Raw genomic sequence first — 17,106 nt, 5'->3', positions numbered from 1 at the left:
TTTGAACGGATATTTATGTAAAGGACAGGTTAAGACTTTTTAAAGTTTGAGGAATGTAAAGATTCTTGTCCAAGCCAATGTCCAAGCCATGATGCACCTATTTTATGCCAAGAACCCTTAAAGAGTGTAAGACTAAGACAACCATATTCACCATTAATGTTGGACACATGCAGAATTTGGCCTCCGTGCCCCTGGAACCCAATCCGTGCAGTGAACACACACACATACACACTAGTGAGCAAACACACACAGTGGACAGTGAGCACACGTGCCTGGAGCGGTGGACAGCCATCACTGCGGCACCCAGGGTAAAGTGCCTTGCTCAGGGACCCAACAGTGGCAGCTTGCCGATCCGAGGATCAAACCTACAAGCCTGTTAAAGCCTGGTGCTCTAACCAATGAGCCACCACTGCCCCAAGTCATATAAGATAGCATACTATGAAAATGACAAGATCCTTGAGGATCTTTTGGAGGTTTTTTGCTTGAAGGAACCTAAAAGAAACTTCCTCAATTTTCCTTCAAACACATTAAAAGGGTTCCTCCACACTTTCTAACTAAAGAACCTCCAAAGTTTACTTACAGTAACAGACTATGACTTTCAGTTCATCAAAAGTCAGTCGAAAAAAAACGAATTCTTAAATAACCCATATATAGATAATGCTACTTCATGCTAGCGCTCTTTTATGCTAGCACTCTTTTGGGATTTTGGGGTTATGTTTGCAGTAATCTAATACTGATCCACATAAGCATTTTATGGGCTTTTTTGATTAAACACAGACAGCCACTGCCACTGCTTTCCATTTCTAACAACTGACTGTAATCCTGGTTAGACTAGCACTGTAATTCACAGTCAGGAATGTATCCTGCACAGTCAGGAGCTTAAAGTGATGATCCCACTCACACAGTTGGTTCATACCCACTGCAAATCAATTGATTGATTGACTCCTCCATTAGTTGCTAATTATGTTTGTGGCCTTCAGTCCAGCTCCCGATAGTCTAATCTATGGGAAAGCTCTTGTCTTTATCTACCTACACTCTTAAAAATAATGCTACATGGTTCCTTGAGTGATGCTTTGGACTAACCACATTTGGGTCAATCAAGAACCATGTTTTTATAAGAGATGTGTGTGAAGACACTTCATTTGATGGTTCTTTATCGAATTATATTATATTGTATCTTTTACAAACATGGCTCTTGAACGAAAGTGGTTTTTGTATGGGAATTATTATGTCTAAACTCACCAACGAAACACCTGGTAATTCACTGATATGTTGAAACTGATGCATTTGAGCAGGGAAAATTGCCAAATTGCTCTGGACTTCATCCCTGACCCTCACTTTATTGAATATTGTAATTGATATACATGTTTTATACATCAATGCACCTGATTTACCAACGTCAGACCTTTCTTTGCTCCCATAATATGGACAATGATGCACTGTAATTAGTAGAGGTAATTAGAAAAGACTATAGGCTGGAGTAGTGTGGAGATGCTAAGGTGGGGGTTTAATTAAAGCTGGTTTAGGAGGGCGGTGTACTAGCGTGCTAGCCTAACTTCTGCTTGGTTAACGCTCTCTGTCTTTTTTTTCCGTAGGTAGCGGGCATTAAAGGCATGCTGATCGCTAACAGGAAAGTGGAGAACCAAGTGAAGACGTACATCACCTACAACAAGGGTCGTGACTGGCGGCTGCTGCAGGCGCCATCTACTGACCTGGAGGGCAACGAGATTTACTGTGTTCTGGTGAGAGAGAGGGAGAGGGTGGAGGAAAAAATAAAACAAAAAAAAGTAAATGAAAGAAATGCGTAATTTATTAATGGCTTATGACAAATGGGCAATGAAAAGAAGGGAAGAAAGAGAGAGAGTGAGAGAGAGAGTGAGAGAGAGAGAGAGAGAGGGAGAGAGAAAGAGAGACAGCAAGTATTACCAAGACCGACTGATGAGTGATGTTGCCAGTTGTTGTGGGTGGCTACTCTAGTTGTTTTCCTGTAAATAGTGAAAATCTGCAATTAGCAGTGACCCTCTTTAGTAAAGTAAAGGTGGGAGTAGAATCTCTTGCTCAGTGTGACAGCATATTTTTCAAAAGTTTTATTTCTCATTAAATTCCCATTAAGTTGCAAGAGTACTTTATTAAGACAAAAGACAACTAATTAAATTTGTGATTCGTATAAAGTAATGTTCCCCTAGCCAGGGATTCTGAAATAGCCAACTTAGTGTGTAATCAGGAAGCACATTAGACAGGATGAGAAAGGGTAACTCAGGTAACCTCTTTATATTTGTCATTCCAAAGGACAAAAGGCATTTATGGGTGCAGCAGAAACCGTTGCAAAGGGAAATGGCTGGCAGCAGTTTTTGAAAATAGCTCAACACAACAATGTAAAGTAAAGACTCTCCCAAGAATTGTAACTTACTAATGATGACAGAAAGCTAGTGTGGACCAATTACTACAGCTTTTAACTTGTCTCATCAAGCTTGTATTGTTAGCTGTTTTTAATTAGCGGTGTAAAGGCTACAAAGGATAAAGAGAGGAAGTTATGACAAAAACGTGTTGTTCAAAGGGTAAACAGGCATTTTTGTGTGCAGCAGAAACCAACACAATGGCCGGCCGTGGAGGTGGGCATTATTTTATCGGAACTGTGATTACGATACTAGCAAACGATGCGTTTCATTACTGTTAGTGTTGTTTAAATAGATGAAGTGAGGCAGATTTTGAATAAATAAATAAATCAGGAGTACGGTGATAAATAAATCACTGTACTCAGAATGGGAAAGTATTGAACAGCAGTTTTAAGAATACCTTGCTACTGATCCATTTTGTCTGCATGTTAAAGCATTAAGTTGTTTTATGCTAGGTTATTCTTGCATTTTGTGACCCCGTGTCACTGCTCAGTTGGGTCGTGTGCAATCTACCACTAAAAGATTCCCGATTACAAGAGAAGAAGTTGCGTAGTGTGAGGAGTACAACGGCCTGACCACTCTGAAAGTCGTGCAGTGTGAACCTGGCATAAGCTTCCAGTGTGACTGCCATGAATTCCGACAAGCCCACCTTATGTTCTCTTGCCCTCCTGTTATTGAATGACACCAATGAGCTGAGCTGCGACACAGTTACTATGTGTGTAGTGGTGCAGCCTCACGTTACGTTTAGCAACATTAACCTTATGACTTCAGTGAAAAACTAAGGGAGCAAATCCTCACACGCCAAATATGTCTTACATAATCAACATTTGGGGTAAAGGGGAAATCCTGAAAATGTCAATTTACACCAATCCATTCTTTTTAGGAAACCATTCAGCCAAAATTATTTTAGCAAAGCTATTTCTATTTCTCTATTTATCCAGTATTAGCAGTAGTAGCCTTCCTTTATGGAAAAGAGAGACAATGAAAGAAAGAGAAAAGCCATGTTGAAAATGTAATTTCAAAGTGTAAAGGACATTTCTGTGGACAAGAACATGAACATGATCCTTATGTGGTCCCAGTATACTGTCATTATTAGCAGTATTAGCGTTTTGGCTGTAGCGCTCCCTCAAGGCTAAGGGGGACACAGAGAGAGAAAGAAATACAGTGAGAGGGAAAGAGAGTCGTTCTCGCCATACTGCAGGTTAACTTTGATAGGCTCATCTGACACCCTAATTAGGGACCTATAACCCTTTTGATTACTGCCTCTAAATCCTGCCGCCCTTGCTGTCCTTACAACAATGTCACGCTAGCCATTGAAAAGATGAAAGGCGACAGTTAGCCGCGCAGAGTGCACTGATATAATTGTCTTTTTTGTTGCGTTGGAGGCCCCAGGGGAGAAGCTTTTCGGCTTTAATGCCAAATCCTCCCGCTGTCATTGTCGCTAATGAGTGTAAAAGGCAATTAACACTCACAATAAGAGCAGGAGTCTTTGCAGAGGGCACTTTAAACTGGATTAATTTGTATTAACAGCCGCACTTTGCCACCATAGTTTGGCCTGGGAGACGCCAGAATGGGTTTTTTTGTGAGCGTCTTTGTAATGGCATTTCAAGATTCACGAGTGGACTTAAGAGTAGCAGTAGAACAAAGACTGTAGAGGTTGCTGTAGCAGAGGTGCCTAGTAGTGGTATAACTTTTGAGTTACACAAAATACAAGAGATCCGGCAAATTAGCATCAGTGTCTTCATCTGGTCTTACAGGGCATATTCCCAGGGTTCAAAGGGCCCATATCCCTGAAAATCAATTATTCCCTGTATTTTGTATAGTATGTTTAGAAATGTAACCACTCTCCAGTCCGTGCAGTCTGCATTAAAAATGAAGCTGCAAAGAAGCCTGTTCTGAACTCAATGTTTTGGTGATGTCACAAGAAAGTGCATTTGCATATATCTGCATATATCCTCTTATTCATCTGCATATTTAGGTTCACCCATTCACTCTGAAGTTATAAGGATTCCTTTTTAAGTGCAATACAGGCAGGCCAATCAGCACAGAGCTCATCACAGAGCTTAAAGGCATTGTTATTGTTTTTGGATGTGTAGTGTCTACTGACACTACACATTGTAATAAAAGTCCTTTTCCCAAGGTGGATCTAGTGTGTTTTCCCCTCCAAATCAGACCCGTTTAGCGTCTGTGGTGTCACGTCGGCACCATTTTGATGGACACCCCTGTAATAGCTTTGCCGTGGCTAATGGACTATTTGTCATTTCTTTCTGTTCAGCCATTTTGTTCGCTGCACCTACAACTGCAGATGTCAGAAAACCCCTACCTCTCCGGCAGCATTACCACCAAGAGCTCCGTGCCAGGAGTCATCGTCGCTATAGGTAAAAAAGTGAAAGTGGAGTATGTGTGTGTGTGTGTGTGTGTGTGTGTGTGTGGGGGGGGGGGGGGTTGAGAGATCAAAATACACAATTCAGTATTCCCTGAGAACATATACCCTCCATTTCAGTATTGTGTTAACATGCTCCAATCAAACTGCTCTCACCCTTTTCCTTTGTGGGAATTCCTGAAGCCATGTTAAGGGCTGTTCTAGTACTGTATTAAGTCAGTAATATAAATGTAGACTCAAGGAACAGAAGATGTTGTGATGTATTGTCCATTTCATCCCTCAATATTTCAAAACATACGATTCCATAAGTTTAAACTTGGATTTATAGAGACAACCCCTCTATCTGTAGCTGTAAGCTGACGTAGGTTAGAACTTTATTTGGCTAGCTTGCTTCTTAGCTTTAGATAATCTAACACCACTGACTGACCCTACATGATTTTAGCCCCGATTTATGCCCCAAGAGCATAACTGACCACACTCTTTCTGGTAGGGTTGCGCTTCTTCTCTATCAACAGAATCTCTAAGCGTTTTAAACTGTCAAATGACGTTTTGTTAGCATCTGTTAGAAAGAATGTGGATGCAGTGGTGCTTCACATATAAGTCTTGGGTCTGGCTTGGCCTGATCCAGATCTAGTCCTGATACTTAAGGTATATCCAGTCACAAGGTGTACACAGGGTCTTAGTGTTCTCCTTCAAGTGTGTTGAGCTGTCGAGTGATGCTGTGGTAGCAGTGTTGCTTCACAAGACAGTAATGGAAGCATATGCCAGCCTTTACTCTTCCAAATGCTGGTGGCATGGGCCAGGCCCTGGTGGATCCAACTAAATGGAGGAGGAATTGTGGAAAAATACTGAAGGTATTTTCTTGAAGGTTCCTTAAAGCAGTTCCTCCACAGTTTCAAGTTGAAGAACCTCCAAAAGCTCAACTTATACTTTTAACAGTGGACAAAAATTGTCATGTACTTGCACCGGCAAATACATACGGTATAAAACATCTGCATCGGCACCACAATTCCCATAGATCTGTATTCCTAGCTATAACACAATGTGAAAGGAGCTGTTAAAGAAGAACAGAGATGGACAAAACCATGAAGTATGCTGGAGAAGCTCCACCCCCAGGCATTACAGTACTGAATTTCCTGCTAAAGCTTTAGTCAATAGCTCTGTTAGGCCTACATTTCCTACGCCTTGGCAATGAGCGCCTGCCCTAGTGTGTATGTGCTGGAGTGCAATCAATTACTTAAGCAAATCCTGTTAAGCTGTTCGGAAACATGCCTGAATGGCAGTACTTGGAGCTGCTGTTGTCCTACTCATCTAATGTTTGCTCACGTAAGCATCAGTCATGCCACTAGCATTCAGTGAGACTTCAAATCCTTTTGAGCCAATTCGAGCATATACAGTAACCTGGCCCTAATTCGTCTCAATTGTGCCGGAATAGACGACAGTAACTGCGGTTGCTTCAGGCATGTGTGACACTAGACACTGTGTGTGTGTGTGTGTGTGTGTGTGTGCACATTTCATCATGACAGTCAATGGCTCTTAGTTGGAAAGCTCAGGGTCGAAGGAGGACACATGACACAACACATTACGACTGCAGCAGAATATCAGGTCATGGACTGGTGCCCTGGTACAACACACACATATACATACACACACCCACATACATACACAGACAGCAGCTCCAGAGCATCGTAGTCATCTGTGTCACTGCTTACGAACATGACAAACATAATTCACTTCAGCTGGGAGTGTTCCAGTGTGAGTGGGAGAATGTGTAAGGCTGTGAGTGAATTATGTAAAAGGTGAACTAGGCCAGTATAGATGCACTGCAAAGTAGTCCTGCCGTCACTTCCGCCAAGGAATCTGCAGCTAGCTGAGATTCGCTGTGGGACTGAGTGGAGGAAATGGGTTGGTGCTTGATTTCAGTTCATCTGTCCATGCTCTGCTCACAAATGCATTCTTTGGTAGCTGATGTGCTGTGGTTTTAGGTCTGACCTGGGTGATGCTGTATTTACGGGGGGCATTCCAGCCTTTACCCTTCCAAATGCTGGTGTCATGGGCCAGGCCCTGGTGGAACTAAATGGAGGAGGAATTGTGGAAAAATAATATTTATGCTGGTGCAGGTTATACTGGACTACTGAGCTAACATGTCTGTACGTTTTAATACTTAAATATTATATTTATCTGTGATGTTAATCCATAATCATCATATACACTGTTAAAATGTGTAGCCGCTGTGCTGTGGTTTTAGGCCTGACATGGGCTATACTGTATTTGCCAGGGCTGAGTTTCCTGAAAGCGATCAATCTTGGCGAATAACAAACCTAACCTAACTAATGAAGGACATGAGGAAAGAAGGTATCAGTCTTCTGAGGGTTTCCTGAAACTTAAGCTTTGGTGATTCCTCCCCTAAAACAGAGCGACTCAGCCGAACCTCAAAGATTGAACTCACACAGTATATCATAATTATGGAAGATCAACTATTTCATCTATCTTTCAACTATCAACTATATTTTTAAATACCTTTGATTTCAGAAGACAGTCAAACATTGTAATTTAACTTGTAAAATGTAACAAATAATTAATATTTTTATTTGTTCCTGCTCACTTTCCTGGGTTTGGCGTCCTCTCAAGGCACTTTTGAGATTCCCTTTGGATATGTGGTACGCTCTAGTCCAAGGTAGCTCAGTTTGTGTGAATAGAGGTTGGAGGGAAGAAATGGTTGAAGCCAGTTGGCTACCATTAGCGGTGAGCTTATCTCAGATACCTGCGCACTTCCCTGAGTTTTGCTTACTCGCACAGCACTTTCTGCTGTGTGGTTCACTGTAGTCTAAGGCAGTCCATGTTTGTGTTTGAGGGAGCGGACATTGGAGATATGGGATAGTAGAAGCTGGTCGGATAGTGTAGCTTTTAGTTAAGACAGTCTTTTTTTATTAAATTGACGTTTGGTTTTGGTTATGTGGGATTTTCTTTTGAAGTTGATGGTATTGAGGGTCACTTACATATACCAAACTTGTATTAGTCAACTCTGCCAAGGACAATTCAGGGCATTGTAAATTTATTTTCACTTAAAAAAAAACTTTGTCCAAACCTTTTTATAAGACTTGCATTATAATGTATTATCCCAGTGATTTACGTCCCATACGCCACGTCAGTCATTTGTATGGATTCCCTTCTACTATATACAATAAAACATTGACTGGTGGCTGCCAATTCTCAAGCTAATGACAGCATTAATTCCCAGACTGCAATTACTTAAAATAGGGAGCAGATAGTGTGAGTAACACAATAACAGTCTCATTCGATGGCTGGACCTTATTTCTACAGCTGAACATATTGAACTGTTTTGGTGTGACAGTAAAGCATAAATCCAGGAGCCTCAGTCTCCGACCTCAGTGATTCAAACCGAGATTTCTTCCTGTGTGAATCAATCATAAATTTTTCAGATGTCCTGTGGCAAAATGACATTAGAGCATCTCCCCTTGTAAAACGAATCTGAATAATAGTCCTGACACGCATTAAAACACGGTACAGGTGATCACACCTAATAAAAGCTAAATAAATGCTAAAGAGAAGGCTTAAAATGACTCACACCTTTAAAATAAAGGTTGCTAAATGACTCTATTAAAGCTCTTATGTGGGATGTGGAGGTTTTTTGATCTTCAAACACATCTCATTTCCAATTTCTTTAGAAGAATTATCCATTTAAAGATTATTTAGTGAGGCAAAATTGGTTCTTCGGTGGCATCGCTCCAGAAACTATTTTGCCACTTTTATTCAATTTTAATTTCAAACAATATTACCCAGAACAGTGTGACCTTTCACACACATGTAAAATAAATGTCATTTTAAATTAATAACTCTCTAAATTTAGATACTGCATTTTGGCAAAAGCAGAGACAAATGCAGTGGTGAACCATGAGTATAATGCTTCGTACACATGGTTGGGGGGAGGGGTGGGGTAGAGATGTTTCAGGCAGCATTGCAATGTATCATACATATATTCATATCATGCAAGTATTCAGTTGCTGCCAATATATGCTTGGGTTTTGTTGTCCATGATGGGGTGTGCCTGGACTTCCATTACAACTGTCCATAGCTTCTGTTTCATCTGGGGTCGATGGCAAAAGTTGAAAAATTTGAACTCTGGATGAAATGTTCTGGTGTCCTGCCATCAGAATTACCCCCTGCAGCTACAATGACTAACATGGAGTATCCGGTTTATCACCTCCCATCTACCTTTATAATGTAAACACAACATTAGAGCTAGACCTTCAGTTTAAGCCATAAAAAGTGGTCAAAACACCTGTAATTTCTTTTAGCATTCTATAATGGTAGCACTCAGCTGATGTCCTCACCGCATCCATCACAGTGTGGGGCAGCTCAGCCACCAAACACGACACCCACCGACTGCAGCGCCTCATCAGGTCTGCAGAGAGAACCATCGGTGTGAAGTTGCCCTCCCTACCGGACCTGCACACGGCCAGAACCAGCAAGCGTGCAGAGAACATCGTCCGTGATCCGTCACACCCTGGACATCACCTGTTCCAGTATCTTCCCTCAGATCGGCGTTTCAGCCAGTTGAAGATCAAACTTAACAAAGAAAAACGATAAATACACCTGAACAGCAATACTTACAGAGTTCTAATACATATATAAAAAATTGGAATAAAAATGAACAACAAAAAGTGACCCAGAGCTTTATTTAAGGCGTGTCAGTGTGTCTTCGCTATTGCAACGACAGAAAAGGTATGCCTTGCGCGACTCGAAATGTGCTAAAGGCATGTTCTAAACTCTCTTAATTAGTGGGTGTGTTTTGGGCGAAATGTACAATAAACCATTCAGCGTGTCACTTGGCATTCCCTTTAAGAGCCAGATGTGGTCTGTTGACTGTTGACGTCTGCCTAGGTTGTTTTCAGTCAGTGGCGCACCTGTGTTTTCCATTGCCAAGATAGCAATATGCCAGAAATGTACCTGAACACACCTCATTTTGAGACCACCATGCCCATCGTCGTAGATGTATTTACAAGCACCAATGCAATTTAAACAACGCAGACAAAAGGTGTGAAAATAGACTGTTGGAGGAGTGTAGGATAGTGATGAGCATGGCGTCGAGCCTTGCGTATGGTGCAAGATAGGGCCCAAAAGGTTTTAGTTCCCAGAAATCATTAGGCCTTGTTCATAGGCCTGGAAGGCCCTAAGGGTTCCCCTCTCGTTGAATGGGATTTTTGTCTAACACCAGTAACATTATTTTGCTTCTGAGGATGGAGCATGGATTGTTTAATTTCAGCTGCCTTTAGTAGATCTGTACAATACAGCTGACAGAAGCCTGTCAAACTTTAGTTAAACATGGTTGGTTGATTTCGATTTGGTCTCGCTCTAAATCTCTGATGGAGCAACTCGCAGCTGTCTTGTTTACTGTTACAGAATTCTCATTTCATTGTCTCAGTTCTTCCTGATTCATTCAGATCTCCCATGACAGTCATGTGTTGTTATCTTTGCTTCTCTCCTCAGGAAACATTGGCTCTGAACTATCCTACAATAACGTGGGCATGTTCGTATCGTCAGATGCTGGCAATAACTGGAGACAGGTATGTAGTATGACTGGCATGGTTAGTGGCCGTCTCTCTCTGGTTCTCCTGATTAGCTTGGAATTAGCATTGGTGTTGGTGTTGGAATGGTGTTGATAGCGTTAGCATATGCAGTATCTGAGTATCAATTTCAATAGAGTTTATGCAGTGGAGTCTTATAGAGCAGTCCCAGTATGGGGCCTTCAAGCCTGGCTTAGTAAAGCGTTCTTCCTGCCCTAGAATACCTTTAGCTTATTAGCTGTTCATCAAGATTTCATGAGCTTAATTATAAGAAAAGACACAAATGTGCAGTGCAAAGGAGAATGGATTCAATTGATGTGCCGATCAGCAACAACAAACTCTTTATGACAGTCTTGGTAGTTCGCACATGATCTTTAAAAGTGGCCTAGCACCCAATGAGCACATGTACGTGAGCTTGTACGTCTGCAGGCTTTGACTTGTTGCCCTTTTCCTGCAGATATTTGACGAGGAGCACAACGTTTGGTTCCTGGATAAAGGGGGAGCTCTGCTTGCAGTCAAACAGCCCACAGTTCCCACTAGGCATCTCTGGTATGTGCAAATGAGCCATTTTGTAAAGCAACAGGGTGCTGGGTCTGATTGAGTCGAGATGGTGTTTGGGTGAAAGCCTCATTTCCCCAGATAACACCCTGTTCCTTTGAACCTTGGAAGCTACCAGGAAAGTAATGTGTAAGCACTGATCACAGGGTTTACAAAAAATATTAATATTAAATATGAATATATCTGCCACCATACCGGAGAGCACAGTTCCACTGCTTCACTGATCAGTGATGGGGGGCGTTACACTCATTAAGCCCACACCTGGCTTTAGATATGGTACCAATAGGTTCATGTTAATCTGCTCCAGAGAGTCCTATTCTATTTGCAGTACTTCTCTACGGGGACTATACAAGCTGTTTGTGTCCATTTGCACATCTGTATCAGCAATGGGTGCAACTTCAAGTAGCTTAATGCATTCATTAGAAGGGGTGTCCACAAACATTTGGACATATAGTGTATGACATATGGTGTAGCATAGTGGACTAGCGTGCATCTACATTTACAGTTATAGCATTTGGCTGACGCTCTTACCCAAAGCAACTTATGTTAGAATCATGCAGCATTAGGAATCTTGCCCAAGGACTCTGTCGGAGGACTATGCACTACACCAACCACATGTGCTTGCCAAGATTGCTTGTCTTGGCAAGCACATTGTGCTACCCTAATTAGATTCTTTGTGCAAAACGTTCTAACGCTACATTTGCCCACTTCTGTTGTACGAATCAATTGTACGAAGCCCTGTAGAATAGCATCTGCCAAACGGGTATAAGCACACAATACTTGAAGACGTTTTCATGATCTAGTTCTTCTGAGTCAGTTATTGTTACATTTGATAGTGTTTGTTTGCCAAGTATTTTTAGTATCTGGCACACAAACATTGAGGAAAGAATGCAGTGCAACCTTTAAATGTCTCAATGAATGCATATATACCAGTTACACCCAACCAACCAACCACAGCAACCATTTGGCAACACCTGAGCAACCACCTGAGACAATGGGGGGGGGGGGGGTGTAGCAACCACCTGGAATACCATAACAATGTCTTAGCAATCGCTAAGCAATGCCACAACAACCACTTGGCTACACCACAGCTCCCATCTGAGATGCCACAGCAAGCAAAAATGTAATTAAAAGGCACTTAAAGATGTAGTTGCAGCGCTGCATATTTTGTGTTGTGTAGCACTGTTTCCAGAAAGCTACCTGCCAAGAATCTCATCCGAGGTGCCATAACCTATCACGATTATGGTACATATGTCTTCACTTTTTAGTATGTAGTTGTGAGCGTGATGAAAAGAATAAAGGAACTTCTAATGGGGAGTTTTACCATGTTTTAAACACCTCAGAACCCAGCTGTGGCCTAAAGTTTAGAGATCAGACTTGGGACCATAAGGTTTTTGGGCCTTCAGGAGTAGGACGAATGAGGGGGGATGTTGAGAGTTGTTTGTATGTTCACTACCAGGGATAGGTTAAATTCAGAGGCTAAGTTCTGCTGTGTAATGGCTTTAATGGTTTTATTGATCATACCTGAGGTCCCCAATGACAACAGATGGCTTGATCCCAATCCAATCCCATTATTATATTGTCATTCTCAATAACACTGACTCACCTAGCAGGCCGCTAGCAACCTGATATTAACAAATCACTCATGTATTGAAGGGTTAACAGCTTTATAGCATTAGCATGAATTTTCAGAGGCAGACTTCAGCATTCTGCTCATTGGAATACCAAATGCGAAGGCGCACCTTGCCGGTGACGATAGCCGTCAGTCACTCAATCTTCAAGAGACCGAGAAAGCAAAGACAGAGGCCGAAAAAGGGATCAGAATGAATCGGGAGCGCTGGAAAATGTTTTGTGTTAAAGCTTCCCACTTATCCCCTTGAGTTATCACATTGGTTCCCCTCTTCAAATTGGAGCTCCCTAGCTCCCTGCTCCACTGCTGTTTAATCCTCCTGTCCTTTTGTGCTTTTTTCCCCCCTCCTTCCTTATCGCCCGAAGCGTTCCGGCATTAGTTTTAGGATCGCTGGAGTGTGCAATCTTCATTTCTGTTTCTCTTAAGCAAGCCGAGTGAGCCGCTAGCCCACCAGTTCCTGTCTGTTGAAAGCAATCGCTTCTTTCCCTCCGCTAGTATGATTTCAAGCACACATCCCACCCCGGGCGTGCACGCCGGTAATGGATGCATGTCGGCGCTTTGTCTCTCTCCCGACACTTTCGGCCCACAGGTTTTGAAGTAACAAGGGAACTTTGGTGTCGTTCTACAGTCCGGGTGTTGTTTCAGCCTTGTCACATGAGTGAATTGCTGTTAGCACCTCTGAGGTGGAACTGATAAGCTGCCAACTGCTACCTCAAGTGCTCATTGCTGTTTTTTTTTTTTTTTTACTGAAGTTAAAGCCCTGGAGAACTTTAATCCATGAATGCTTTCTGATTAGGTTACTGGTGGTCTTATGGGCCCGCAATATGCACAAACATAACATTAATATAAATCATTTTCCAAAGTATTGGGACACCTGCTCATTCACTTTTTCAGGGTTTTAAAAAAGGTCCTGCTTTTGCTGGAGTAATCGTCTCTACTGTCCACAGAAGGCTTCCTACTAGATTTTGGAACATTTCTTTGAGGATTTGTCTGCATTTAGCAACAAAAGCGTTAATGAGGATACTGGATGATCACCATCCTACCTCATTCCTAACTCTCCAGCTCATCCAGAAAGTATCAGATGGAGCACCACCAGTTCTACTGCCCCTTTGTACACCATGGTGGAATGAAAAGGCAAGCTGCTCGCTTGATTATAAATGTATATTAAATTGTGTTTTTCAGGGCATCCACTAAAACTACAGAGCTACCGAGCAGAGCCTATAAAGCTAATAAAAAAACACAGTCGAGTGTCTGTCCAACTCTGAAAAGTAAGTTACAGCACATATGGCAGTAAAAGCAGCCCCTTACTGCTATAGCTCATTGAGATGGCGTGAGTTGGTGAGAGTTTTCACAAGTTCGGATCAGTTTGGCAACAACATCAGTTGTGTAGTGTGATCCCCAGTATATCAAACGCCAACAATCTGCAGAAATCAGTGGGATAGTGTGAGATACCCTGTCCTATTGCAATCTTTTAGGACTGGAAGTCTGAGATGAATCTAGTGCAAACTAGGCCAAGTAACTTTCAGTTGTAAATACAACCAGTCAGGGGCAGCACAGGCAATGCACAGCTGGCAGGGTGTGCAAGCATGCGGTTGCTAGCCAAGTGCAAGGCTAAAAGCTAACCATCTAAATCATGGTGCAGTCTTGTCAGCTAGCTGATGATGTGTAAACCAGCCAGTAAAGGCAGAACTTGCATTTTTTTCCCCTCAAGTCATCCATGAAAGTGAAATCAACATGTTTCATTCATGTAACTAAACTTAGCATCTGAGTATTTTTCACCCTAACCACAGTCTAATGAATGCATTCAGCTACTTTAAATTGCACCCATTACTGACACAGATGTGCAGATACACTGACACAGCTTGTCTAGTCCCTGTAGAGAAATATTGCCAATAGAATAGGACTCTCACATGAACTGCCACTGCCAAATGTCAGGTATGGGCTAGCATTGAGCTGTGGAACGGTGCTCTCTGGAATGATAGATGATGATCTATCCAGTACTTTTGGATGAGTTGGGGAGTTGAGGAGGAGGAGGGGTTGGTGATCATCCAACACCCTGACCTCACCAATGCTCTTGGCTGAATGCAATCAAATCCTCATAGCAATAGTTCAGAATCTAGTAGACAGATTTCAGTATGAACCAGTAAATTCAGTATGTCTGAAAGATATATTACTATTAATAATATCTATTAAATAATATTGGTATCAGGCTAATATCAGTAAAAAAAATACTAAGGGGAGCAAACAAAACTACAGTTACCATAGTACAGTTACAATACTCCTGAATACATTTCCCACAAAACCAGGAAACGCATGGGAACTCAACAGCATACATCATGTTTTTGTAAGGTTTCCAGGTGGCATGCTTGTGAAATGACCATATTTGCCCTAATTGTGCATACCGTGCATTCTTTGTGCGATTGCATGCACTGAACTGTGACCCCTGTAATGTGAAGGTTTGGTACAGACGTATGTATAGTTACACCCCTATTTTACAGCTTAGTAGCGCAAAATATATATATATATATATATATATATATATATATATATATATATATATATATATATATATATATATATATATATATATCGGAAAAGAGAAAGCAATATCATATCACCTATTAGTATTAATAAAATGCCAATCAGTACAGTCGTCAAAATAGGCTGAGGTTGGAGTTTTTAATGTGTAATTTTCCTCATTGATGCTTTTTTTTATGCTGTTGCCCTTTTGCCTAGTTTTCCTACTATTTTCTCTTCTTTGTTTTCCTGCCTACTTTAAGCCTTTTTACCTTTTTTAATTCTCCTATTCTTCTTGTTTTTACAAATCTTTCCTGTCTACTGCTTTACTTTTCTTCCTTTGACTCTGAGTTTCTTTCTTTTTTTGCCCTTAGGCTAAATAAGCTAATTAAATTTGAGACATTATTTATATCCTGCATTGACAACTTCGACTGCTTCCCGTTTGATTTGATGTAAAGAAAACAAACAAAAACAAAACAAAACTGCACCCAAAAATACATTGTTTAACCAGCAATTTTCATTGAATTAAATCATGATCAAATGTCTCTTCTGCTTACAAACACAAATGGTGAATGGCTTGAACAATTTGCAGTTTCCACAGAATTTCTCTGCATGTTTCATTTGGTGAAAAATAAGAAATATCAGGTTATAACATGGTTTTGTTACAGACAGCAAAACATCATCTGCTCTTCCTTTCCCCTGTTTTGGAGACTCAGCGTTTCTTGCTTTGATAGCAATGCTTTTTTTTTTGCTTTTTTTTACCCCTTAAGCTTAGTAAACTAATTACTAGCACTAAGACAGTTTGTGCTGTGTGATCTCCTAAACTGTTTGATGTTGTGAGGAAGTGATGGAGAGTGGTGTTGTTCTGGTATCAGATCAGGTTTTGAGGTTTAACCCCATAAACTGTAACCATATTATTCTGTAACTACTAGTCTATACTGTACTACTGTGAAATTATAGTGTGTGTTCTGTACCTATGAGACAGAGGAACAGAAGAGTAGAACCACATACAGATTCCCAACATTTAGCCTTTTTCTTTATGCAGAGGCTTTAACACATATATTGCATGAACTTGTGCCCATGTTAACAGGCTGGAGCATTTACACAGCACAGTAGAATGGCCCAGAGGCATTGCTGCAGCTAGAGGATAGACTTCAGCTGCCAAGTCTATTGAAATATACTGTTGTAGTAAACAGTGGAAAAAATGAGTGATTGTGAGCTCAAGTATATAATTGTCTGAAAAAATACATTGATTTTACTATGTGTATTGTAATGTTGCTTGGATTAAAGATTATTAATAGTAATAATTATTTATTCATTTATCAATTCCCCCAACCATTGCTAACTGTTAAACAATACAACTGTTGGCCGATGACAAAAACCTGTGTTTCTTACTTAAAATTACATTGGAAATTTGTGTTGGGAAATAGAAGAAGTGATATTTTCCAATGATTAGAATTGCATAATAAGTTACTGTGTTAGTCAGTCTTGTTTTAAGGTAAGGTTCTTTGCCATTTTTGCTGCATTTGTCATTTTTTGACATTGGACATGCAGACTGCATATAATACTAAAAAAGCATTTTTTTTATATTGATAAAAAACAAAAGTGTGACGCATTTTGGCGCCATATATAAAAATTTTTAAGGTTCTTTAAAGGTTCCTCTAAAATAGAGAACCGTATTTTGATTTCCATCACTAAATAATGAGAGGTTGGTTCATGGAAGTGACATACCGTGAACCTCAAACGCTGTTGTCTCTTCATTTAAAAGAAAATCCAGCATAACCAAAACAGAGCTGATAAACGGGCCAATTCCAGAACCCCCATACTGTTACACAGCTGTCTTGACTTATATTTACACTCTCAAAAATCTGCATACACCCAGCCCTCTAGCGAAAGCCTTTCAAGACGAAAATGCATCAACTACTTCTAGGAAATATGGAAGCAAGGCTATAAAAGGCTAAAAGCTAACGCTAGGCTGACTAAGTGAAGCATTGCTCGGAGAAGGGCCAGCTCAAGCTAGTGCCACACGCATAA

At 41.0% G+C, this 17,106-nt stretch overlaps 1 protein-coding gene across 1 annotated transcript in view; it reads left to right on the top strand.

Moving 5' to 3' along the window:
* Positions 1-17,106, top strand: part of sorcs3a (sortilin related VPS10 domain containing receptor 3a) — a 353,899-nt gene that overhangs the window by 263,175 nt on the left and 73,618 nt on the right. The window contains 4 exon segments of the mRNA XM_072656688.1: positions 1,596-1,742; positions 4,672-4,774; positions 10,291-10,367; positions 10,825-10,916. Coding sequence (XP_072512789.1) covers positions 1,596-1,742; positions 4,672-4,774; positions 10,291-10,367; positions 10,825-10,916 — 419 coding nt within the window.

The sequence above is a fragment of the Salminus brasiliensis genome, chromosome 15 (genome assembly GCF_030463535.1).
Source record: "Salminus brasiliensis chromosome 15, fSalBra1.hap2, whole genome shotgun sequence".
In the NCBI taxonomy this organism is placed as follows: Eukaryota; Metazoa; Chordata; class Actinopteri; order Characiformes; family Bryconidae; genus Salminus; species Salminus brasiliensis.
This window is presented reverse-complemented; position numbering and strand designations above follow the sequence as displayed.